This window comes from Cucurbita maxima, unplaced genomic scaffold (genome assembly GCF_002738345.1).
Source record: "Cucurbita maxima cultivar Rimu unplaced genomic scaffold, Cmax_1.0 Cma_Scf00014, whole genome shotgun sequence".
NCBI classification, from domain to species: Eukaryota; Viridiplantae; Streptophyta; class Magnoliopsida; order Cucurbitales; family Cucurbitaceae; genus Cucurbita; species Cucurbita maxima.
In genome coordinates, this window is record NW_019272030.1 from 1331826 (window position 1) to 1357099 (window position 25274).

Below are 25274 nucleotides of genomic sequence, written 5' to 3' on the forward strand. Positions count from 1 at the left end.
AAAAAAAAAAAAAAAAAAAAAAAAACTCACTCTATCCCTTTGTTTCTCATCAACTAAAAGGTCCAAAGAAATGAAAATCTCAAATAAAATTCAAAGAATTTGCATACAGCTTCAACATTCAAGGACTGACTGCCAATGCAAATGTTGAGAAGACTAGTGATATAGGTAGGAAGAACATGCCAATCAAAAGTGCAGATGAGGGAGATATGCAAGAATTTTCTACAACAAACAGATGATAATGAATTATTTAGAGTTATCATATCATACCTTCGAACGCTTGACTCTTCAGTTTCAAAAAGCATCCGAAAACGCATTCCTACTGAAACACGGGTATGAAATACAGCTTTAACATACTTTGTCAGAGGGATGACAAACTCTGATGGGCTAGCCCTGGAATTAATTTTTGCAAAAGAAATTGTTTCAAAATGAGCCGAAGTAGACTATAAAACCAGCTATAACAGTAGCAAAAGGAAAGAATATTTTCGAACCTGGGGTTGTAGAACACTGTGAAACAGCTATTAGTTGCAGCAGCATGAGCTGCAGCAGCAAGGAGTCCAATGTGCATGCTATCACTTGATAAAACAGAAGAAGGCATCACAGTTTGTGGTCTTGTGGCACGACGTATACCCAAAAGAAGCTGATTTTTTTCATTCCTAGATAAGTGATTCAGGGAGCTCAATAATAAAACTCCGAAACGGAAGCCCTAGTGTAAAAACACTTATAAACAAATTGGAATAGTTACCATATAAAAAGTACAGAATCCCCAGCAACCAATCTTTTGGCACTAACAAACACACTCCAACCAGTTGTAAGAAGATGTCGTTTTGGCTGTCCTGTGGAAACAAAGAGAACAAGCCATGTTAGCTGCAGATGCAGTTTACGATTCCCAAATAGTTTTTTATATGGGAAACAGACTTTCAACAAGCGAGATGATGGTGCAAGGAAACGCACAGGAATACACCACATCATACAGAAAAGAAAAATTCAGAACACAGGAACCCCCCAAGCAACCTTTACAAAACCTATACAGGTAAAGGAGAAAATGAGAGGAATGAGAAAAATAAAGGAAAGAAAAAAAATAAGAAAATTTTGAGATGCAGCAACAGTAGATACACAAAGTGAAATCGCTTAATCTCTATCCCATCAATGTTGTTAAATAAAAAACCTTTTGATCTTTTCAAGTTCAAAAGCTCAAAAGTCTGATGGAGCTAGCACATGACACCTTAGGAAAATGGACAATGATTTAATTGAAGATCCACTAATCCACAGCTTATCTGCAAGAATGGATAATTGGAGTTGAATGAACAATGGAATATCTCCTATGAATGCCATTAGAGAAAATCCGACCCATGGCCACTAATCCCACGAGCCATCTCCCAAGGATCGCTCAGATCTTAAAATCAAGGTTTTATAACTTCAAGGCCCCGTAGATGTGGGTTTAGAGAACCCACTTCACCAAGTGAGATACACCTCCTCTCTGTTTTCTTCTACCCCTTCCCATAAACAACTCTTGTCAATGTACCAATCCTCTAGCCAATAGCAGTTAGCAGCCTAGAACCAGACTAATAAATAGTAGAAGGTATATTTAATAATTTGATAATTAGTTGTGAGTGTATGTATTAATAAATAACTTACTTTTCATTAACGAAAGAGTACAAGGAGGGAAAATAAGACATCCTCCCAACCTACAAAAACCAAACGAGGTTATATATATTATATTATCTAAAAATGGAAATATTAGTATAAGACGGCGGTGAGAAACAATGACTTGCAGGCTCCGTGTCAGTCACCCACTTGTGATTCTACCCCTTCATTAGGGAACAAAGGAGTTGTTCTTCCATCACCAGAGAAAGTACTAATATTAATAATTTGATCCATCTAAAACCTAAACTTTGAAATTATCTTTTAGGAGGCATTTGCTATGGAGTTGGGGAAGCAGGCAGGGGGTTCCATGGTGCATCAGTAATTTACAATATTAATACCAAATAATTAATTTAGATTCAATAAAAAACCACGCTGTTAGAGAGAAAATGAAAGGAATACGAGCAGGCAATACCAAAAAAAGAACCAGCCTTCTCAAGAGGCAAGAACATCAGTGGATAAAGGCTCCAACTTCTTAAAATGAAAAATAAATTTAATTTAATTTTTTATTTAATATAAAATAACTTATTTAACAAAACATTATTTCAAAATTCTAATTTCACTATGCATAATTAATAGAACTCTTGCTAGTAGTGGCTCGCTCTCTCTTTCACTCTCTTCTCACCCATCCGCCCTCCACCTCTTACGTGAAAATAGAGATGTTCATTTTTCTAGCAAGAACCCACTCCAAATCCACGATTAAGCAGGAAATGAAGGAATGGAGGCGTGACGGGGAATTATTCCCCTAACCTAAAAGAAAATTAGGAATATGATCTTGCCTCCCATCCCTACCTTGTTGCCCACGTTCATATATATATTTAGTTTATTTGGACTAAAATGAAATACTATTTTGTCTTTTCATTTGCAAGATGGAGAACTAAATGGTGGAAAGTTGGGGACGGGGAAGCCATCCCCATCCTTGTTCCTGCTCTACCATTGAGTAACCCTAGCTACAAAGCCACATCCTCACCACCAGTTAATAACCAATTTGTTGTTTGGTTCAAAGGTTTAGTCGTAAACCATCGCTTAGCCACAATTGTAAACCATCGCTTAGCCACAATTGTAAACCATCGCTTGGCCACCATCAAACTGAAATCCTTCTCCCTTGTAGTAGACCTCAAATACTAGAAGAAGTTATAGCAAAAGCTTCAAAAGGCAAACCTTTCTCCATTGGTGCGCATTGAAGCACTATTGATGGATTATGAGATATTTCAAGCTTCTATTGGAATTTCCCCCCAACCACAAATCTTTCAAACAAAAGTGAATCGTCAATGAAACCAAGCATCAAAGAAGAAAATCTCAGTAATGTTTATTATGGAGCTTAACCCTCAAGACTAAATGAACTGTTAACCTACCACCTACAACTAGGTAAACAACTAAATAAGTACCAACTAAAACAATTGAATTCAAATGAAAAGAACAATATAACATTATGCTACATAAATTTGTTTAATTTTTTTATTCGGTCCTATAGATTGCGAAACTCGCAAACAAATGGATACTCAAATTTGATTTAATTTTTTATCAAGTCCTATAGATTGAGAAACTCACAAACAAATACTCAACTATGTTAGTTAGGTTGGACACTACAATTGAGGAAAAAGAAGGCTGCTTCTCCGAGTAGGGAAACAAAAAAGAGGATGGAGATTTTTAAAGACCTTATGTCCATCGACATCTCAAAAAATTAAAGGGGCTATTAATCACAAAAGATGAACTTACAGAGATGTTCTTCTTAGTACAAATATCATTAATGAAAATATAAAAGGCCAACCATCAGACCCATCTCATTTAATCCATTGCTCCCTACCCCCCAAACACAAGCTCGAGCAGTACTTCCATAGGAACAAACTAAAAGACCCGCACCTTACTTCCCTTCAAATCAAAGCACATCATTGTCCTTCAAAACAAAACCATTCACAACAGGTGGTATAGTATTTTGAGTGCTTCACAAACCCACATATTACCTTATTTTAACTCAGCCCATTTCAACCCAACAAAGACATCTTTATAAGTGAAAACACAAAATAGGCACATATCCTCTACCAGAGAGTGAGCACTTTCCATTTCCTTAATGAAACCTGGAAGCAAGAGTTCTTTGGTGAATAAGTGACATCGTACAAGGGTTAGGTGAAGGAAAGAGACATTTCCTTGAATAAAAGAGACTTTCAAGAAAATCAATAATGCCTATGGAGGTTTAGAGGAAGTTGCAAAAATAGACCGAGTGAAAGGATTTGATGGAGATTAGCATTAAAGGAAAGGAAAGGAAAAATTATTGTTGATTCCAACAGCTGGCAACATTTTATGAGGAAAAAGTTTCGTTCATTCCATAGGTGAGATGAAATTACAAAAGTGGCAAAGGTACTAAGAAGATTTGCAAAAGAATTGTGTGTAGTATGAGAAGTAATGCTATAGTCTTGAATATAGGGTAAGATATACACCAAATGAGAGAATGTAGGTAAGATTAAAAAATGGACTTGAAATTTGTATCTGTCCTCAAATATGCGACGATTTTGCTCACTCCAAGTTAACCAAAGGAAGGCTTTGTTGACAAAACCCCACAAGGCCTCGTTTTCTTTGCTAAAGGATGACCCATGAAGAGAATCTCTAAAAGAGTGATTGGATCATTTGGAAATGCAAGTGCGTAATACAGGTTGAGAGCCTTCCAGAATTTTGCCCATAAAGAGGTGGTGATCATGTATTCAAACCTCTAAAATATCATTTTCTCCTCAAGTAATATTGATTTCCACTTGTCAAGACTTCTACAAGTTTTCAAGCCCACAAGTGAAGGAGAGTGTTGAACTATTGAAATAACTAAAATTACTATAACCCATTAGTTTAAGGTTTTGGGTTTAGTGTTGATTTAACAGATACATTTATAACCTAACTCCCACATAAAAAATTGAACTTTGGAATGGGTCCTTTCCATTGTGGTGAATAAAAATAATGTAGATGGTTGACATTGGATGAAAGATGTCGTGTGAGGGATTTGGCCGTGTGGGAGCTTTTGGTATCAAGAGCCTATCTCCAATGGACTCAGAAATTTGGCCTTTGGGGAGGGAGAAGAAATGTGGGATAGATTGGCCCACTCATTCAGTTCTTCTTCGGTAAGGCTTGGACGAAGGCCCAAATCCCAAGTGGTTGCCTCCTCTTTCCATATATCTGCAATAGAGTTGTCTTTGCATAAGGCTAGAGCGTGAGACTTGGCACATGTTTTTTAGCACTAAACCAATCCAGCTGTCATTCAAGAAGGATGTGGACTTCCCATTACCAATTAAACTCACAGTATTATCATAGACCATATCTCTCTACTCCATAATGTATCTTCAAGGCTCCAAGATGCTTTAAGCTTACAGTTGCCTAGGAGATTACCAAGACATTGCTGCAATGAAACGTCTCCATAGGGCTATACTTGCGTTGTAGAATATCCAAATCCACTTTGCAAGAAGACTCCTGTTCTTGGACTTAATATCAATCAAACCCAATCAACCTTCAATAACGAAGTTAGTCAATGTTCTTCACCATCTTCAAAACCCAATCAGAATTCAATTTAGAGGAAAGATTGCGACTACAAGAGTCTTGAGACAGGAAGATCCCTCTCTCTTTTCTTCTTTACTATCATAGGAGATACTCTTAGTCGCTCCGTTCATTATTGCCTTAAGAAAATTTTGAAGGGCTTTATGTTCGGTAGAAACAGGTCGAAGTCTCCATTCTTCAATACATTGATGATACAATCATTTTTCGCCCTAATGAAACAGTTGTTCTTCAAAATTGATGGGACATCTTGAATTTATTTCTGGCTGGTTTAGGGCTTTCCCTTAATTTATCAAAACCTACACTGAATGTAATTCAATGTTCATACTCTAGTAAGAACTAACTCTCTCGGAAGTGTCGTTTATTTAATGAACATGATATCACAATTACTTCGTAGCAAAAGAAAAAATTATCATATTAATAATTTCCATGACAGCTTCATTCCAAATGCCAACAAAATCAGAGTACTAGAAAAGCATTAACAAAAAAAACTTCCGCACTTATTTCTGAAAAGGAGACGTTCACCATTAACAAAGAAAACCTTCGCACTTATTTCCGCTAATGGACAGAACTTCACGGGACTTACCTCGAAAAATATGCCTAAACTTCCATTCAACATCATGAAGGTCCCTTGCAATCAGCTCTTGTGCTGGTGGCTGTTGTGAAAAATCCTGCAGGACCATAACAAAGAAAGATGTCAAAAGTCATCCATCAGATCCAACAGAATCATATAACAGAATATATGTATGTACCAGTGGAGGAAAAACTTTCTCGGCAGCACGACGAGGTACAGAGAAACCTCCATGGGTGCTTGTATCACTCGCTGTCAACGTCTTGCAAAAGTAATTTGTTGGCTGTCTACTCGGAATCCCCAATTCCATGGGTAGAAATGTATCCTTTTGTTCTTGCTGTACGTATAAAATAAATTGAGCTAAGGTATATATATTAATAAATGTGGCAAGAATAACTGCACGAGAAACAGAGTCGTAGAGATATTTTACTGCAGTCAGCGGCTGTAATGTCATCTGGGCATACACTTCATCCGTTTCCACATCTGCCTGAAATGTCACACATACAAATCCTGCTTAAAAGCCCTCCTAGCTATATCAATTTCATTTCCTCATTCATGGTTAACAGGAGATTAATGGAAGATTTACGCCATTAATCATGTAACGAAGCTAAACACACTCAAATTACATGAAACATAGAGAACCCACATGCATTGTAACATTGTGAAGTTGACATATCAACTGGGGAGGTAGGTTCGGGTAATTGGGTATGTGTCCATCAACTTCTTTGTTGGTCGTCGCAGCAACCTACAGACCGAACGAAACGACAGAAAAGTCCTATCAATTTCACAGGTTTATGCAATGACAACTAATTTAATTAAAGAACTTCTCAACTTTTCTCCATGCAAATAAGAACTTAAAAGGAAAAACTAGCCACAAAAAATGAAACAAAAAAAAAAACCATAGAACCTGTTCGCTGTGACCCTGAGGGAAGTAAACAACCCGAGTCCCAGCAGTTGGGAGGGACACAAGGGGCCCCGCGCATGCATGCCATAGCTCTGAATTCAAGCATTTCTTTTCCCCTCCTATAATCATCATCATCATTACAGCGCCATAATTAAAGTTCAGCACAGAAGATCAAAATTAATGGCGGGTGACGAGGGAACCATAGCATTTAATAAAGGATGAAAAAGAACAACAAAACAAAAAAGGGGGCACATCATAATCACAGTAACAGCTCAAAACAGGATTTCGATCTTCCCAAATTGAAGCAGTAAATCAAAATCAAAAAAGAAAGAAAACAAATCATACCTTCGTGATCCTGCTGACCAAACCCTGATGTTGAAAGCTTCATATCAAGCTTTCCCCAATACTAAAAAAGGCTCAAAACACACACACACACACACACACACACACACACACACACACAGAAAAATTCAAAATAAAACTAATAGTAAAACCCTAATCGACAGGACAAGAACCCTGCCTGAAACTCATACCTCTCAATCGATAACATCAAGAAGATTCCTCCGCTGCCTAAACCCAACGCAATCACTCACAACCCAACCGCGCTCTCCCATCTCCCCTCGCCCCAAATCAACCCAACCCAATATCCATCCTCGCAAACCCATAATGTTTTTTAGGGTTTAAGCGCAAAATCCCCCAAAATCAAACACTCAATCCAAACAAATTCAAACCTCAATCCACACAAATCAAAAGCCAATCCGTACAAGATCGTCTAGAGAGAAACAAAAAAAAAAAAACGAAAGGCTACAACAATCGAGTGGGGAAACGGAGAACGAGGAGAAAAATTAAACCCAAAAAGAACGCCCCCTCTCACTGAAACAATTGTAGAGTAAGCCGGTACCACAATCGGACTGACTGAGAATGTCAGTCAGTACAAATACACTGAGAGAGAGAGAGAAACAAAAAATAAAAGCGTAAAAGAGAAGAGGTGGTGGTTCAAAGTGACTTCTTCCAAAAACCCCCAAAAGATGAGAGAGAAAGAGCGACAGAGACAGAGGAGAGAGAAAGCACGGTCAAGGCGGTGTCTCTGTAAATGTTTTAAGAGTGAGAAAAAGAGAAAATCTATAACCAAAAAAGAAAATGGAGTCCAGGAGATACTAATTTAGGACGACGCAATCACAGCCGTTATTGTCTCCATATCTTTTGATCCTGACCGTTTATTCTCCCCCTTGATTTGACAGCAGGCATGTGCCAACCATCCTCCACTGGTCCTTGTCAGAAGTACGGATTATGTTAAATAATCACATTTTTTCCTTTTTTTTATTTATTTATTTTCTTTTTCTCTTTTTTTTTTTTTTTTCATATTGTTTGCTTAAAAAAATATCTTTGGCTTAGTTTTAGTTTTAATACAAACTTTTTAAAATATTGTTTATAAAAATTTTAAAAATTACAAGTTCGTGGCGGGTAAAGCGGTCAAGCTTGGAGTCACCTAGGGATTGGTCTGTGGTGATATAGTGAATATCGAACCACCAATAACTCAGAAAACATCAATTCCAATAGTTCTGAGATTGCAATCAATTACTTGGTAATACCATATAGTACTCACTGTGCGTTGCAAAACTTTCCCATTAGCCGATCATTTGATTGATCAGCGATCAATGTAGGTCCCACGTATTTTCAATTTCGGCTCTCAAAGCATTCCCTGAATTGGAAATCCTCCATGAAACGGCTCCTAAGTACATCACTGATCTTGGGAGTGTCATTCACATACCGTTCCACGTCACACGAATTACTGAAGTAGTTCAACTGTACAATTGAGTTGACTCTGACATCCTTATATGGCAATGGAAGTGAACGGAGAGCCACACCAATGTTTTCCATTTCCCATATGTTTTATATTTTATATATTAATTTTAAATAAAATTTTAATGGAGAATTTCTATTAAAAACTAGGACATTATAATAAATATAGTAATATTCCTAACAAAAATATATATATATAATATTATCTCCGATATAATTTCTAAAAATCAAAATTTATTATTAAAACATAATATAAATAAATGAATATTATTTTATAAAGTATGTTCTTCACGTGTTGTAGGGTATGAATCGTTATACTTGAACGGGAATCTGAATTATGAGACGATGTAAGGCCTATATGAATTTTTACGAGAGTAGTGGAGATTTTACGTAACATATAAGTAGTGTTGGTAGAAGATTATCGGTATAATCATCGAACTGGAGAAGCTACGTGAAAATGAGAAAGATGAAGTGAAAATTAGTTATTCATAGCTAGTGTCGTCCCGATCAGAGATAAGAGTTTTTAAGAGGGAGAAATAGTAATATTAAAAAAATTTCAAATGGTGATCGGGTCCTTGAAATTTATACATGGATTAATTATCCTCTTTTGTTTGAGTCGTTGGAAAACTTAACCTAAAAACTTGTCACCAATTGCTTCACTTTTTCATCGATTCATAGTGTTTCAGTTGAATTTTCGTTTGATTACACTATTGTGGTAGTTGAGTAACCTATTCATGTCCGTGATTTTGACTTATTCTCGGTGCTACTCGTTATTGTATCATAACACGTTATGATGTACTATGTTGAGGGACTATAAAGAGTGATTGACTATCTCTGGAAATGAAAGTGCATATGCGGCTAGCTCACATATATATCTTAATTGACCGACATTGACCCATTCCCTTATGTTATAATGATACTACAACGATACTCTAAATGGATTACCAATTACCTATAGCAGTAATACATTCATAAAAGAATATCAACTATCTAGTGTGTTAGGTTTCATCAGGGTCGTCCCCTTCATTTTAAGCTGAATCTGGTCCCAAGTCGACTTTTTTAGGGAGCCCGTTCCAACTGTGCTTACGACCCGGGTAGCCTGTTAGCGATAATGGAAATAGTCCCGTTCGCTGGTCAGATTGGATGCGAGCCTGATAGCACATTACAATTTTACCTAATATAATAAATTTATAAATCGATATAATAATCCATTAAATAAGAGGTTGAATATGTTGGATGATGAAAGTCTCACATCGGTTAATTTAGGGAATGGTCATGGGTTTATAATTTAAGAATACACTCTTCATTGATCTGAGGCCTTTTGGGAAGCCCAAAGCAAAGCCATGAGAGCTTATGCTCAAAGTGGACAATATCATACCGTTGTGGAGAGTCGTGTTCGTCTAACATGGTATCAGAGCCATGCCCTAAACTTAGCCGTTTTAATAGATTGGCAAATCCTCGAATGTCGAACAAAGGACTCCAAAAAGGAGTGCTCAAAGTGGACAATATCATACCGTTGTGGAGAGTCGTGTTCGTCTAACATGGTATCAGAGCCATGCCCATTAAGGGGAGGCGTGCTTTGTTCGAGTGGAGGTGTTGGATGATGAAAGTCCCACATCGGTTAATTTAGGGAATGGTCATGGGTTTATAATCTAAGAATACACTCAAAGTGGACAATATCATACCATTGTGAAGAGTCGTGTTCATTTAACAGAAACTCGAACAAACACGAGAACCAACATTTTGTACCAAACATGTCCAATTTTTTTGGACGAAGAAACTTTTGTCTTAAGTTTGGACCAATCTTATTTGGTTAAAGAATTTATTCTTACTTTGAGAAGATATTAACATGGGTGACTTTTTTCTATTTAAAAATTCATGTTGGTAAATAATTTCATTTTGATTTTCTTTTTCTGTTTTTTTTTTTATATTGTAGTTTTTAATTTTTTATTTATTTATTTATGTCAATTTCTTTTGAGTTTTATATTTCTTGAATTATTACTCAAATTTTAAAATAAAATAAAAAAAAAACACTCTTAACCCATTATTTAGTTTCTAAAATATGAATGGGTTTTATAATAAAAAATAAAATAAAATTGATTAATTTAGGTTGGAAACCGTTTCCCAGTTTTAAAATTTGGGGAATTTCGAAAGGAAAAGTCGAAAGACGGTAATATTTGCTAGCGGGCTTGAGGCCGTTACAAATGACAATAGAGCCGATGTAGGAAAGGGGAACAAAACATTTCTTATAAAGGTGTGGAAACGTCTGCATAATAATCCCGAAATGAAAGAAGGGTCTAGTTTTATTTTATTATTTATTATTTTAAATATCATGACTAAAATTATATTAATTTTATTTTGACTTGTAAAAATTTTAAAAAAAAAAAAACAAAAAGTTTAATAATATTTTAACATTACTATTATTATTTTATAGTTCAAGTGTGTTGGTGGGATTAATTGTTTTTTTTTATTAAATATAAATTAGCATAATCTATCAATTCAGTCGATAAAGACTCTCGTCAAATTTTTTTAAATAATTTTAGATCTTATTTTAAAAAATAATTGATTATTAGGTATGAAATTAGTTTAAATTTGATTACTAAAATTTGTAAATTTATATTATTTTGTAAGGTTTAAAAAATTAATAGACTTTTTTTTTTTTTGTTTAATTTAGGGATTGGATAAATACAAAATTCAAATATTAGTATAATTTAATTATTTATAAAATCAAACTGTTCGTTAACCAAGAAAATTAAATTAAATTAATTACAATCAAAATTATTTTTCCTAGACACTTTGGAAATTGAAATTAAAACTTCTAAATAAAAACCTATCAATAAGGTTAAAATTATAAATTTAATCTTTATTTAAATTTTAAAATATACATTTTTACTTAAAATATAATAATATATATATATATTTATTTCATAATTAATTTTTTTTTTATTTATCCACGCGTAATTTTTTAAAAATATAAAATGAAATTAAGTTACAAATTTTAATAGATTGTTTTAAAATAAATAAATATATATTTTAGAGTTAACCATTTACTTTAAAATAAATAAATGACGGTTAGGTTAGATTATAAAGTTATTTGAGTTGAAAATTTTTACTACACAAAAAGTTGGGTCGGGTCTAATGTCTCAATCTGACCAAAACTCGGCGAAAAAAGATTTGTATGGAATGTCCTACTCCTACCCGAGCTTTTCGTCCATCAATTTACTTCCTATAAGTTTAGGTCTCAATAAGAATGCTAGTTTGGCTGCTCTTGAACATTTTGTGTTGAACTCTTAGTGTTTCTTGCGTTAGTCGAGTCCCTGATCTGTGTAGACCAAGGGTGACAATTTAGACAACCCGATGTTCCGACCAGGCTCCCACGAGCCCATTAGAATTTTGTTTTAAAACAATTATATTGAATTTCTTTTAAAGACAAATTAAATTGGATTATAATGGAAGTAAACAACATTAAAAATTTCAGTCGTATAAAGTTTATCCTTTCCTATGCAGTTTGCTTCATTTCTCCGCTAGATCTTCTCCACAGCCCCTTCGATTTCGCTTCCAGCTCTCTTCTGTCCTTGTAATGGAATCCTGAAAACTGAGATCGTTTTTGGTAGTCCATAAGATGGGAGTGCTGTCGAATAAGATTTCGAGGGAGCAATTGAAACCGGGGGATCATATCTATTCTTGGAGGCAGGCCTATATTTATGCTCATCACGGTTTCCTCTCTTTCTCTCTTCTCTTTCTTTTGGATTTCTTGTTTTGTGATTTTGTTCTAATTTTGGGAGATCGCCTCTTTTTCATTTTGTATATCATGCTCTGATTTGCCCTAAATTGCGTAACGGCATTCTATGATCACACTTAAATATGGCAGATGTGTCTGATTTTACTTTTTCTTCTCCCTTCTGATTGCTATATTGTTTTTCTTTCATGGTTATTTTGATTTTTTTTTAGAAATTGTCATTTCATTGTCGTTTGCGTAGTTTGGAAGTTATCGGAAATAGATTGGGGCCTTCTTGAACTATGGGGGTGGATAGGGACGGTGTTAGCTATAATTTATGCTAATTTCTTTGATTATGATCTGAAGAGTTTGAGTTCCCTTTTTCTCTGGTGACTTTCCAGTGGAGTTGCTCATGATTTTCTTAAACCCTGAAGTGATTCATATGTGGGATCTCCATTGGCTACTTTGAGTTCCTTTCCAATTGTATATTAGACGGATTGCTTGTTAGTTCATCTGCTCAATCTACAGACAATCCATGTCCTGCATGTGGTGATCAGTCAAACAGTGACCGAGAGGCAATATCCATGTCCTGCATGTTGGCTACTTTTATTTGCACTTGTTAATATTTGCCCGAGAGGCAATATCGAGCACTCTTTCTGGTTGGGGTGGCCATGTGTGAGATCCCAACTTGGTGGTCGAGGGAAATGAAGAATTTCTTATAAGGGTGTACTTGGATGTTGAGGGAAACGAAGTATTTTTTATAACGGTGTGGAAACCTCTTCTCATGTTTTAAAACTTTGAAGGGAAGCTACGAAGGGAAAGCCCGAAGAAGACAATATTTGCTAGCTGGCGTAGGTTCATTACATCTAATCTCTTAGATAATAGATTTTCTAGTGGTATCTGTCCTAATGGATGTGTATTTGCTCTTTCTTTTGAGAGGGAAAGCGAATGAGGCAAAGGAAGTTGTTTCTTAATCTATTGTTGCATGTTCATCATACCATAGAGGAATTCTTCGAGAATATAAAAAGTTATCGAAAATATCGTTCTTAAGTGACGGGATGATCCCAATTATTTGTAGAAGCTTCTCTTTAAATGTTACAACTTTTTTAAGTACTTAATCCTGATTATCTTGTATTACTCCAGGGGTTTTTGTTGGTGATGGAAAGGTGATCCACTTCACTCGTGGAGGAGGCTTGGAGGTTGGCTCTGGAACCGTGTTAGACCGATTCCTTGTTAGTTCATCTGTTCAATCTCCAGACAATCCATGTCCTGCATGTGGTGATCAGTCGAATAGCGACGGAGTAATCTGTTCGTGCTTGGATTGTTTTCTTGGAGGAGGTGATCTTTATGTCTTTGAATATGGCGTTACGCCTATGTTCTTTCTCGCGAAAGCCCGAGGCGGGACTTGCACCCTTGCTAATTCCGATTCGTCTGAAGTTGTCCTTCATCGTGCTTCTTTTCTTCTCCAGAATGGCTTTGGTATGTACAACATCTTCAAGAACAATTGTGAAGACTTCGCCATCTATTGTAAAACAGGATTGCTTATTTACACGACCCTCAGCGTGGGTAGGAGCGGGCAGGCTGCATCGTTTCTTGCTGCCACAAGTGCGATTGTTTCTTCCCCACTTCGATATTTAACCACAAGTTGTAGTGGTCTAGCGGTTGTGGGGGTGGGGATGTATTGTGTTAGTCGATATGTTTCTGACATCGGAGTGCGTCGTGATGTTGTTAAAATCCCGGTCGAGGAGCTCGTGGCTAGATTCAGCAGCAGCAGCGATGCTCCAGAGGATGCAACACAGAAGGCCAAGCAGGAGTAGTTATGTTGTTGGCTTCAACTAAACCACAAAATTGTCCTAGGTGTGAAAATCGATTCTTAATTATGGACCCGCTTGCTTTAATCGTATTTGTATCCACGTCGTTGAAACAACTGTTTATTTCCTGTTTATATTTTGGACTTGAGACGATGACTTCTTACTGTGTTCAAGTTGAAGCCTAAGTGTTGCCCGCCGCACAGACACAATAACATGATACCATGATCGAATTTGAAATGTCTATCTTTTTAGAATAGTTCGGTATTAAATAGTAATGATTTCACCTTCGAAGGCCTAGCTACTTCATTAACATACCATTTCGTGTTTGACTATAATATCATTTATAACAATCCCATTGCTCGTAGATATTGTACTCTTTGGATTTCTTTAGATTTTCCTTCGAAAAGGTTTTCACATCCTTATAAGTAATGTTTCGATCTTCTACCAAAGTGAAGTTGCACAATACATCAGTGATGTTTCGTTCTCCTAGTGATGTTTCGTTCTCCTAGTTATGTTTCGTTCTCCTACTTGTACCATCAGTAATGTTTCATCAGTAATGTTTCGTTCTCCTACCAATGTGAAGTTGCACAATCCATGAACTAGTAATGATTCGAATATACTCCTTTTGACACTATTCAGACCTAAATTTCTAAATTTTTAGAATGTAGCCTAAACGAATCCTCACTCTATCATTCAACATTCCAAATCATTTCTAAAACCAATATTTACTTCACAATCTTCCAAACTTACGACAGTATCAATAAAAACGTCAACTTCGACGAACATTTTTACATCATCATAAAAAGATACAAAGTTAGGAAGTGGAGTGAATATTTCAGATTACATGAATGCAAGGTCAAGAATTTACTGGAATGGCCACATATCAAAACCCTCAGGCTTCTTTACAAGGATCTGATTGTACTCTGGCCTTGATGTCTGCAATTGAATTCCACACGATTAGTATCTCTAAACATTTGCACATCAATAAAGGAAGACAATCAGAAAAATAAGAATGTTCACGATCTGGTTATGCTAGATTTTTGTTTAGTAGTTCAACATAAAGATTTGGACAAAAATCAATTTATGCATTGAGAGTTGTGTATTAAAGCTACAAACTAAACTACTAATTGTATAAATTCATTCATAAATGAATCATTTTATACCGTTCGTTAACGATTTATATTTCACTTAGATTCCATTTAAAACAAACTCAAAATCGCCTAAACAAAATTATTCTCCAAAGATTCCACAGACTAAATAAGTATAGAAAAATAGAAGACAATGAAAACCACGCAAATTTAAGACAAATAAATAAATAAAACTGCTATAATTCGTTCGAGTCGCACACTTCAATCTAGTTTACATTAATTCTCACATTTTAAAAAAAAAAATTTAAAAATGTGAAAGTTGTGTATTAACCGTTAAAAAAAAAAATGTAATGAAGATACTAAATTGACGTATTTATGAAAGTTTAAGATTTAAATTGATAGATTTAAATCCTTTGAAGTTTTATTTGATACAATTTGACTCAGCTTTCACTCAGAAGAGATAACAAGTGGCATACAAAAAGGCAAAGCACAAAACAAACTCTAACACCTTAACAATTAAAACGAGCTCCAATAAAAAACAATAAGACCAAGAAAATAATTACAAAAGTGCTTTGAAATAGACGTTCATTTATGACCCTACTTTGACTCTACTCTGCTTCAGAGAAAACATAAATAAATAATGCCACGGTTCACTTCTAAATCCAGCACAAAAATGAATAAAGAACACTGAATCTATCTGAGAATTGTTATTGAAAATGGAGAATGAGCTCACAAGACCCATACACGATGAAATGAATCTTAAAAGTTGATGCCTTCGCAGTGAGCAACATAAGAATTGTCTAAAATTTTTATCCAAGAAAATCCAAGATATGAAGATTCTTTCCATTACCATATGAATATCATGTATCTCTGGCAATCTCAAACCGACTACACCTCTCAACTGAAAACAAACAACTAAATTTATACCAGCTGAATAGAACTAAGGTGAGAAGCAATTTCTGAATCCTGATAACTGATTTCAGTACGATCACATAAATAATTTTCCTTCTAAGGACATTTCGCTTTCTAATCAAGCTCGAAGAGAAACAAATGATGCTACACACAACAGTAATCTTATGAAATAGTGATTCTAAAAAAAGGGAAAGAAAGAAAGAGAGAAATAATACTGTTGAATGGCATGAATGTTCCATCACCAATATCCTCTGGTCTTGCAGTGAAGATGAGAGAAGAGTTCCTATATATTTTCATAATTATCCAATCTTTCATTCTGGACCCATGAATTTTCTTAGAAAATAGGGTTCCATGTTATAAAAAGAAATCTGGACCATTTCCCTTTATGGAGTTACCGTTGGAAAAGACCAAATACAGGGCTTGCACTCTTATTCATTAAACGTATTTATTTCCTCTAGTGCAAATCTTCTCCTTCCATATTGTGAATCCTTGGCATATTTTAGGCTTAGATTTTTCACCCGATAGCAAGCAAGATACATAAATCGTTTCTCTCTAAAATATCTCTCTCTCCAGTCATCTTTTTCTACAGGGTACTAGAACATGCCCTTCATTGGGCATCCATATCCATAACTACCACAACTACCCAAAAATCAACATCAAAATCGAAGGAAGCAATAACTGGGAAAATCTCCTATAAAACAACGCCATGCATACTCCAAATTCCAAATCAAAGGTCATAGTTTGAAGTACACAAGTTATTTATTTATTTGTCAGAAAGGAAAAGATGAGTATTCGCTTGCAAAAGCAACCATATGACCTAATGTTTAAATCTTTGAAAACTGACAAGCCTTGTGATGTCCTAGTCAATTAATTCAATGAATACTAATGTTGGATTGATTTTCCTTGTGTAAGCAAAGAAAATTTGAGACAACAATATATATAGAGTTAGTGATTTGTCTCTTTTGTTAGAGCCTTCAAATAATGAATACAAATAGAGCTGGTGATTTTACCACTTTTGTTTTGTAGATAAGCATACTAGAACCTCTTGAATTTTGGTCATGGAAAATAAAAACTTTGAAGTCAAACATTTTAAACAACGTATGCCATATTATTCAAGCTCAATTTAATACCGAAGTTTATTCAAATTTTCAGAACTGATAATGCAGGTGCATGTTTTAATTCCACTTTAAGAAATAACAATATCTTGATTGGGTCACAATAGTCCCATTAAAGCTCTAGTATTGAAACTCTTAAACAAAATGGAATAGCAGAAGAGAAAAACATGCAACCCTTCGAAGTAGCTAGATGCTTAATGCTTTCCACAAGCATCCTATAACAATGTTGGGATGGGACCATACATATAGTAGCTTAATTAACTGAATGCCCTCTTGGATGGTAAATTTTCAAAATCTGTTTTAAGCTATCCTACAATCTCACAGAAAAAGTAGACTCCAATACTTTCCCAAAACTATTTGGGTGTACCTAAGAAGATATGCAAGGAATTAAACCAATATTGAGATACAAAGGGAATGACATGTATGGAGAAATCCGATCACATGGGGAGTCAAGAAAAAGCATGGGTTCATTTTATTTCCTTATATATCGTGAATACTTGTGTATATACAGACCTGCATTTTACTCCCAAGTCCACAAATGAATCGAGATATTGCTCATCTCTTTAGTATAAAATATAGTCACTAGCCCAATAGGATCAATAGATACCTAGATATTTTACGAAAATGATCTAGGTATTTTAGGAATAAAGATACCTAAGTATTTTAGGAAAAGAATTTAGGTATTTTAGTAATAAATTGTCGAGCTTCTCCTATAAAAATCCCTCCACCCTACCAAGGTTTTCATCCCAAGAAATCCCAAGTAGTCTAAAGTAGAGCAAAGTGTAGTAGTATTCTATAAATGTCTTGTAATCTCTTCTTAATTGATCTTAATAAAGAGTGCAAGTATTTCCCATAAAGAGTTGTGTTCAATACTTCGGTCTTACCAATCTAAGAACTACCAACATTTGACAGTTCATTCTCCACACTGGAATATAGCCTATGCCTAGGGAAAGATAGCCTAGAAAGATATTCCCATACATAGTTTTTCTAAGAACTTGACCAAAGCACTACCATTCACTTGAAAGTCAATCTTCAGTAAGAAAGCTATGTTTAGCAATATAAAACCAGTATTTTACTATGACTATAGCGACAACAACCTATTTTCCAGCCCCAAGGATCTCTACCACTTGCTTCGGATGATTTTATTTCTGAAAATGGTAAATCCATTGGCCAGCCTCACTCTGCTTTCTAATGTGCCTGATATGAGACCTTTCTCCACGAACAGAAACAACCATGTTCCATCTCATGCAGTGATGGCTAACACAATCACAAGTGATAGCTTTCTGTGCACAATTTGTAATAGATTTCTCCAAGTTCTTAGTCACAATGAGAAGAAAATAGGCAGGAATATTTATAACCATCAGCGTGGCTAAAGTGAGCTTGCAACAACTGCAAGTTCTGCCATTTCAAAAGCTTAGCTTGCAATTTTCCCATCAGTAAATTTCACATTAAGAGGTTGCTGCCATGTGGCAATCCTAAACATTCAACGGTCCGAGTAGCAAAGCTCACAAGCCAACGGCAGTAGTCAAATCAACCATTGCCTGTTGAGGACAATCATATCCAGGAATTGTTTTAACTTCTTTAACTCCTTGTTAAATGGAATTTTTATTGGAATATCTATGAGCCTAAACGATAACTTTTTTCGTTGCCTTCCAATCATACTTGCATAAATTTCTTCCTTGTTTTATCTACTTTCAAAGATAATTTCTACCTTCTACCTAGCCAAATTTTGTACAGTAAAAAGACAGAAGTTTCCACAAATCTGTATTTTACATTGAAAAATTATCGAAAAATTTTAATCTTATCAGAAGTTTAGTCTAAACCAGTGACTATAGACAACGGCGAGGAAAGAAAAGAAAAGATCATCAGCTGCTCGATCAAATCTAATTCGAGGATCAAAGTACATTAACATACACCAAATTTCTGATAACAAGATTACAAAACAACGACAGAGCGGATCCAATCCAATTAAGATAATATGCCTCAAGACAGAGCAGGAATAACAACAGACCAACAACGGAGAGACTTACAAGATCTTTGAAGACGATAAAAGCCACGATGAAGAAGAGAACGAAAAGGATCTCAAACTCCGCCATCTTCAAGAATCTGAAAACCGTCTTAAGAAACCCTCCCCCCGACGGTTCGTTCCCACTCCTGCTCCGACCACCTGCCAGAGCCATCGCCACCGACGACGACTGCCGCTTCTGACGAACACCGATTTCTCTTCAACGATCAACAGATAATTCGAAGCAAATTCAGAAGTCTTTCTTCTCTCAATTGAACGTGTTAGAGACTGACCGAATTGATTATAATATTTTATTCAGATTTCGATCTGAATATTCTCTCATAAACAATTTACTAACAATTTCGTTTTATTTTTTCAAATAATAAAATCGGGCACTCAAAATTAAAGAAATAATTATTAAAAATATATTGAATATTCTTATTTTGTTCACCTATTTTATTATCGTCCATTAAATTTAAAACTCTATTAATTAATTAAATTAATTAACTAATATTAATTAATTAATACTAATATTTTTTATTAATTATTAAGACATATATTATTTAGAACTAATAAATTTTAATCAATTCTTAATTCATATTATATTATCTTAACTATTTGTTGTAATTTATTATTAATTTATACGTATTTAATTACTTTTATTTAGTTTTTAATGTAAGAGTATTCATTTGTTTTAATTAATACCGAGGATTAAATCATGCTAATTTTAATTTAAATTTACAATTATTTATTCTCTTACATTTAATTAGTTACCAATAAAAGTGGTCAACCAAATAAAAATAAATAAATACAAATATTTTGTAGCAAAAAAATATTAATTTTTTTAGATGTATATTCGAACAAAAAAAAATCTACTCGTAACCACGGTCTACCTCAATTGTACAAACGGGACCGAATAAGGTATACCGAACATGAATAAACAGGTTGATTTTAGGTTATAATCTTCTCAGATCAACATGGTTATTTCGGTTTGAGCTTATTACGTCACAAAAGTTACTGTTAAGGATAGTTAACCGTTCATTACAAAGCAAATATCTAGATATTTGACTTACATTACGGCTTATCATATTTGTTCTTTTTTTAAAGAATGAATATATTGTATTCATTTATGTTATTTCCATATTATTTGTAATTTACTATATTTTTGTATTCTGTAAATGATTATAAATTATAAATAAGAGAACTCTCACCATCATTTAGGTGTGGTGAATTCAGCAAACATTTACATGGTATTAGAGCCCTTTCAGTTTAACAACCTGATCCTTTCTTCTCTATGGCTTCTGAATCCTCTTATCATCTTCTTTCTTTCGATACTCTAATCTATATGATCACCAGCAACTTTGAGAGTCAAGACATGTTGGACTATGTTGATGGAATTATGGTTCCACCACTACGCTTTGAACCAAAAACCTCCTCAACACTCAACCCAAATGTTTGGCATAGAGAGCAGCCGATCAACGATTTCTCTGTCTCCTGCTCTTCTCTCTCACCGAGGAAGCCATGGATGTTTTCGTTGGTCTCTCTACTGCACGTGATGTTTGACTTGCATTGGAAACTACGTTCAGCCATCATTCAAAAGTTCGTGAACTGAGACTCAAGGATGACTTGCAGCTGATGAAACGTGGCACCAAACTTATTGTTGAGTATGTCCGTGCCTTCAAAACAATTTGTGACCAACTTCATGCCATTGGTAGACTCGTCGAGGACATTGATAAAGTGCATTGGTTCCTTTGTGGACTCGACACCAAATTTTCAACTTTTTCTACTACTCAGATCTCTCATCCTTATCCCCTGTTTTGCAGATTTAGTCTCTAGAGCTGAAAGTTTTGAATTGTTCTAGTGCTCCCTTGAGTTCTCTGACTTCACTCCTACAACATTTACAGCTACTAATCGTGGTCGCACCCATGGAAGCTACTCTGCTTCCTTTAGCAACCAGCGAGGTCGTTCTTGATGGTGTTAATATAACACATGCGGAAGCAATTTGAATCTTAGGCACTTTTAGAACATCAATTATAGTAAATAACTAGCATGTTCATAAGTATTAAAACTTAATGAGTTTGAATACTAACCTTTTGTAGTTCAAATTCTTTTTTCCTCACGAACCGGTTTCGAACCACCACTAGTGTCTTCTCCACTATCCTCCGGCCTTAAAACGGGATTGTGGAATCCGGTGAGTGACTAAACTTGGGAGGAATTTTGTATATATGAAGATAGTGTTTGTGAGAGGTTTTTCTCAAGGTTTTTCATCCAGAAGAAGACATTTCATGTTTTATGATCACTCTATTTATAGAGTCATATTTGCATGCAAATTTGAGATCACCAAATTTTGGCACTCAAAATTCAACTCAAATGTTTGGGATTATTTGGCAAGCATGCAAGTTTCGTTAAACCAAATTTTGACACCTCAAAATTCCACTAACATGGATTTTTCCATTAAATGAAGTCAACATTTTGACTTTCTTCATTTTAATTCAACAATTAATTTGAATAATTAATTTCAGATTGAAGTAACATTAAATGATTAATTAAACTATTTAATTAATATTTACTATTAATTCAAATGTCAATCTCAATCAATTCAGACGCATAATTGATTAAGATATTTAAATCTTATTTAAATATCTCAACTTCTCTCTTTTTGTTTAATTCGTAAATAAAACAAAAATGCAGTTAAATATATTGTATATATGTAGCGCATATTTTCTAATTTGAATTCGAACTCACTCGTCACACTGTTCTATGGTTTAGTCCGATATGAGCTAGTAGAGGGACCTAATGAACCTATAGATCATGGGCTCCAACGATCCAAGATTAACCAGTTAAACTCATTAACCTTGTTAACCAAAATTCGTTAACTACTAGGACACTCCACTATAGCCTAGTAGTTGCACTCCCCTCACTATAGATATATTTTTGTCCATTTGATATAACGATGATTAGTAAGTCGATCCTTCACAGGTTGTTCGTAACTAGAGCTGGGTCAATTAGCCGTTTTACCCCTGAAGTTACTTCTTGTTCCTTATGTCCCACTGATCCTCTTATGAACAATTGGTTTGTGGTCCAACCAATAAACCAAATCCCTCTCAGGCCAATGAGTGGGTGGGGCCCCTTGTTCAAGACCTGGAGTCAATACTTAAGAGAACTACCTCTCTTCTATCCCTAAAAGTGGGTAGGAGCGAATTTCATCTTACACCCCACGTCCTCAGCTATTCACCCAGTCTTACCCTTGAAATGGGAGGCCTATTGAGTCAGCGAACTCAAGCCACTCTCACCCATGCAAATCTAAGGATAATTCCGAATGAACAGAAGTTCATGGTTACCTCAAGATTAAGATCGAGTTACCTAGGTCATCGAATGAAAAGAAAATCAGTCTCAACAGTAAACGACATTATAAAGAGAGTGATTTTCTTCATGGTCTGATCTTATGCAATACTCATTGCATAGGACGCCCCCACTCACATGTCTCCACATGTACAATTTAGTGATCACATTGTTTATATCATATACAAAAGTGGGTCGCATCCCTAGTGTCCTCAGAATAAGGTACTCAACCTTATCCTTATACTATATATCATTTTGACTATATACTTGAACTTGATCCACTTTTATGTCTCTACATATAGTTCAAGTAATCATACTATAGCCAGAGTGTTCTTAGTTTATTAGATTTTGATTAATGATCGTAAAGTTCACTTTATCTAATAAAAATCTTTACTGAATAAACATCAATAATAACTTATTGAAAATAAAATATGTCTTTGTTTACAAACTATGAGTTTTAGGACATAAAACCCAACACTGGGTATATAGATCCTCGATTTCTCACTCATGTTTGTCTATTAAAGAAAGCCCTCTATGGCTTAAAGCAAGCTCCTCGCGCCTGGTTTCAACATTTTAGCTCATTTCTTCTCACACTTGGGTTTTCTTGTAGTCGCGCTGACACGTTCCTTTTTGTCTTTCATCAGCAATCTAACCTTATCTATTTGCTTCTTTATGTTGATGACATTATTGTTACCGGCAACAACTCATCTCTTATTGATAGTTTTACTCTCAAGCTTCATTCTGAGTTTGCTACCAAAGATTTGGGTTCTCTCAGTTACTTTCTTGGTCTTGAAGCTTCACCCACTCCTGATGGTCTCTTTATTAGTCAATTAAAATATGCTCTAGATATTCTTACTCGTGCTTAGTTGCTCGATAGCAAACCAGTCCACACTCCCATGGTTGTTTCTCAACACCTGACTTCTGATGGTTCTTCTTTCTCTGATCCTACTCTCTATAGATCTCTTGTTGGCGCCCTTCAGTACTTAACTATTACGTGTCCAGATATTTCCTATGCTGTCAATTCTGTCAGTCAATTCTTGCATGCCCCAGATCACTTTCTTGCTGTCAAACGTATTCTTCGCTATGTCAAAGGAACACTCCACTTTGGTCTTACCTTTTATCCATTCATTGTTTCTAGTACGCTAGTCGCTTATACGGATGTTGACTGGGCTGGTTTTTCCGATACTCGTCGTTCTACATCCGGCTATTTTATTTATCTTGGTAACAATCTCGTTTCTTGGAGTGCCAAAAAGCAACCTAGTGTCTTACGCTCTAGTTGTGAATCTGAGTATCGTGCTCTTGTCACAACTGTTGCTAAACTTCTTTAGGTTACACATCTTTTGCATTACCTCAAGGTTCCTATTTCACAGTAGCCCTTACTCTTATGTTACAACAAAAGTGCTATTTTTTTTAGCTCTAATCTCGTTTCTCACAAGCGGGCCAAACATGTTGAACTAAATTATTATTTCCTTCAAGAACTTGTTATTGTTGGCAAACTTCGCACACAATATGTACCTTTTCATCTCCAAGTTGCTGACATCTTCACAAAAAGTATTTCTCAACCTCTCTTTGAATTTTTCAGATCCAAGCTTCACGTTCATTCAAATCCGACGCTTAGCTTGCGGGAGGTGTTAAGGATAGTTGACCGTTCATTATAAGGCAAATATCTAGAGATGCTTTTGTTATTCCCAATAATACAGCTCGGTAACAGATCGCTTCTTCCAAAGCATGCCCTATTCGTTCCGCTCGCAACAATTCAATGAGTTCTCCAGGTGAAAAAACATTAGACATTCCATCTTCTAAAACCAACACTTTTGATGTTATTTGACGTACAATAATTTCGATATATCTATTATGGATCTCCACCCCCTGAGATCGATAAACCTTTTGAATCTTATTAACCAAAGAGATACGACTTTGCACTATAGTTAGTTCAGCACCAATCAAAAATCCCCAAGGAATTCCAAGAATTCTTGTTATACGCTCGTTCCAACCCTCAATTCTCTTTTCTAGGTTCATTGATATTGAATCAATCGAACGCACTTCTAATACTTGTTCCACTTTTGGAAGACCCTATGTTATATCGCCAAATCGTGATTTTCCATATATAAATGTAACAAGGTATCTCCTCAATTCCTACCCCTTAAACGAAAACGTCTTCTTCTCCTCAATTCCTTCCTTTGAACGTGCACACTCATATTGCTCGATAAAGCTCGTTCATCATAGAGCTCAACCCTTTCGTTCTTCTCTCCTGTCGATCGAGACAGGTTCACTAGTAGAAGTTACCTAACTACCCTCTAAATCATTTAAATACATGTCAGTTGAATGTACGTCAAACCATTAACTTAACATTTTTGTTTACAAGTACCCCGTCATTTTAATTTACACAAAATAGAAATTAATTATAATCAAACAAATTGAATAATCTTAGGGATTAAGAAAATAATTAATTATTAGTTGGAATTAATTCAATTAAATTGGCTTAATTAACATATAATAATTCAATAATTCATTATTGAATTAAATCAATTAATTTCAATTTAATAAACGAGTGAGAATTTAATGCGCCACAAGTCCAAGTTCGTTTTTTCCTCTTCTTTTCTTTTATTTTTTAAATTAAAATTTTAATAATTTTTTTAAATACGATATATTCGAATAAAAATCACATAAATGACCAACTTTTTTTAGAAAAGGCTTTTCCAAGTGAAATTGCTATTTTTGACATAAATAGCCTTTTTTTATACCTAAATTATTTTAGTACAAAGTTATTCTATAATTAGAATTAGTGAGGACAAAAATGCAATTTCACTAGGTAAATTTCTAATATAATAAT

The 25274-nt window shown here is 35.0% G+C and overlaps 3 protein-coding genes across 3 annotated transcripts in view; 1 reads left to right on the forward strand and 2 right to left on the reverse strand.

Annotated features, from left to right (window-relative positions):
• Positions 1–7747, reverse strand: part of LOC111489656 (auxin response factor 8-like) — a 17110-nt gene extending 9363 nt beyond the window's left edge. The window contains exons 1-9 of the mRNA XM_023137977.1: positions 6993–7747; positions 6651–6766; positions 6390–6488; positions 6174–6230; positions 5925–6080; positions 5759–5843; positions 743–833; positions 489–653; positions 268–390 (exon numbers count right to left, since the gene is read on the reverse strand). Coding sequence (XP_022993745.1) covers positions 268–390; positions 489–653; positions 743–833; positions 5759–5843; positions 5925–6080; positions 6174–6230; positions 6390–6488; positions 6651–6766; positions 6993–7035 — 935 coding nt within the window. The 5' untranslated portion in view covers positions 7036–7747. The remainder of the gene's footprint in view (positions 1–267; positions 391–488; positions 654–742; positions 834–5758; positions 5844–5924; positions 6081–6173; positions 6231–6389; positions 6489–6650; positions 6767–6992) is intronic.
• Positions 7748–11935: 4188 nt separating this feature from the next.
• LOC111489658 lies at positions 11936–14209 on the forward strand. Its single transcript, XM_023137980.1, has 2 exons — positions 11936–12166; positions 13312–14209. The coding sequence occupies exons 1-2, from the start codon at positions 12073–12075 to the stop codon at positions 13983–13985; spliced, it is 768 nt and encodes a 255-aa protein (XP_022993748.1). The 5' UTR covers positions 11936–12072; the 3' UTR covers positions 13986–14209.
• Positions 14210–14687: 478 nt separating this feature from the next.
• On the reverse strand, positions 14688–19442 carry LOC111489659. The gene is made up of 2 exons (XM_023137981.1): positions 19125–19442; positions 14688–14915 (listed from the first exon to the last, which is right to left on the reverse strand). The coding sequence occupies exons 1-2, from the start codon at positions 19272–19274 to the stop codon at positions 14844–14846; spliced, it is 222 nt and encodes a 73-aa protein (XP_022993749.1). The 5' UTR covers positions 19275–19442; the 3' UTR covers positions 14688–14843.
• Between the last annotated feature and the right edge of the window lie 5832 nt (positions 19443–25274).

Coding starts and splice junctions, on each gene's coding strand:
- LOC111489658 (XM_023137980.1), top strand. CDS start 12,073: ATGGGAGTGCTGTCGAATAAGATTTCGAGGGAGCAATTGAAACCGGGG. Junction 12,167..13,311: donor CTATATTTATGCTCATCACG/GTTTCCTCTCTT, acceptor GTATTACTCCAG/GGGTTTTTGTTGGTGATGGA.
- LOC111489659 (XM_023137981.1), bottom strand. CDS start 19,274: ATGGCTCTGGCAGGTGGTCGGAGCAGGAGTGGGAACGAACCGTCGGGG. Junction 14,916..19,124: donor TTATCGTCTTCAAAGATCTT/GTAAGTCTCTCC, acceptor ATTCAATTGCAG/ACATCAAGGCCAGAGTACAA.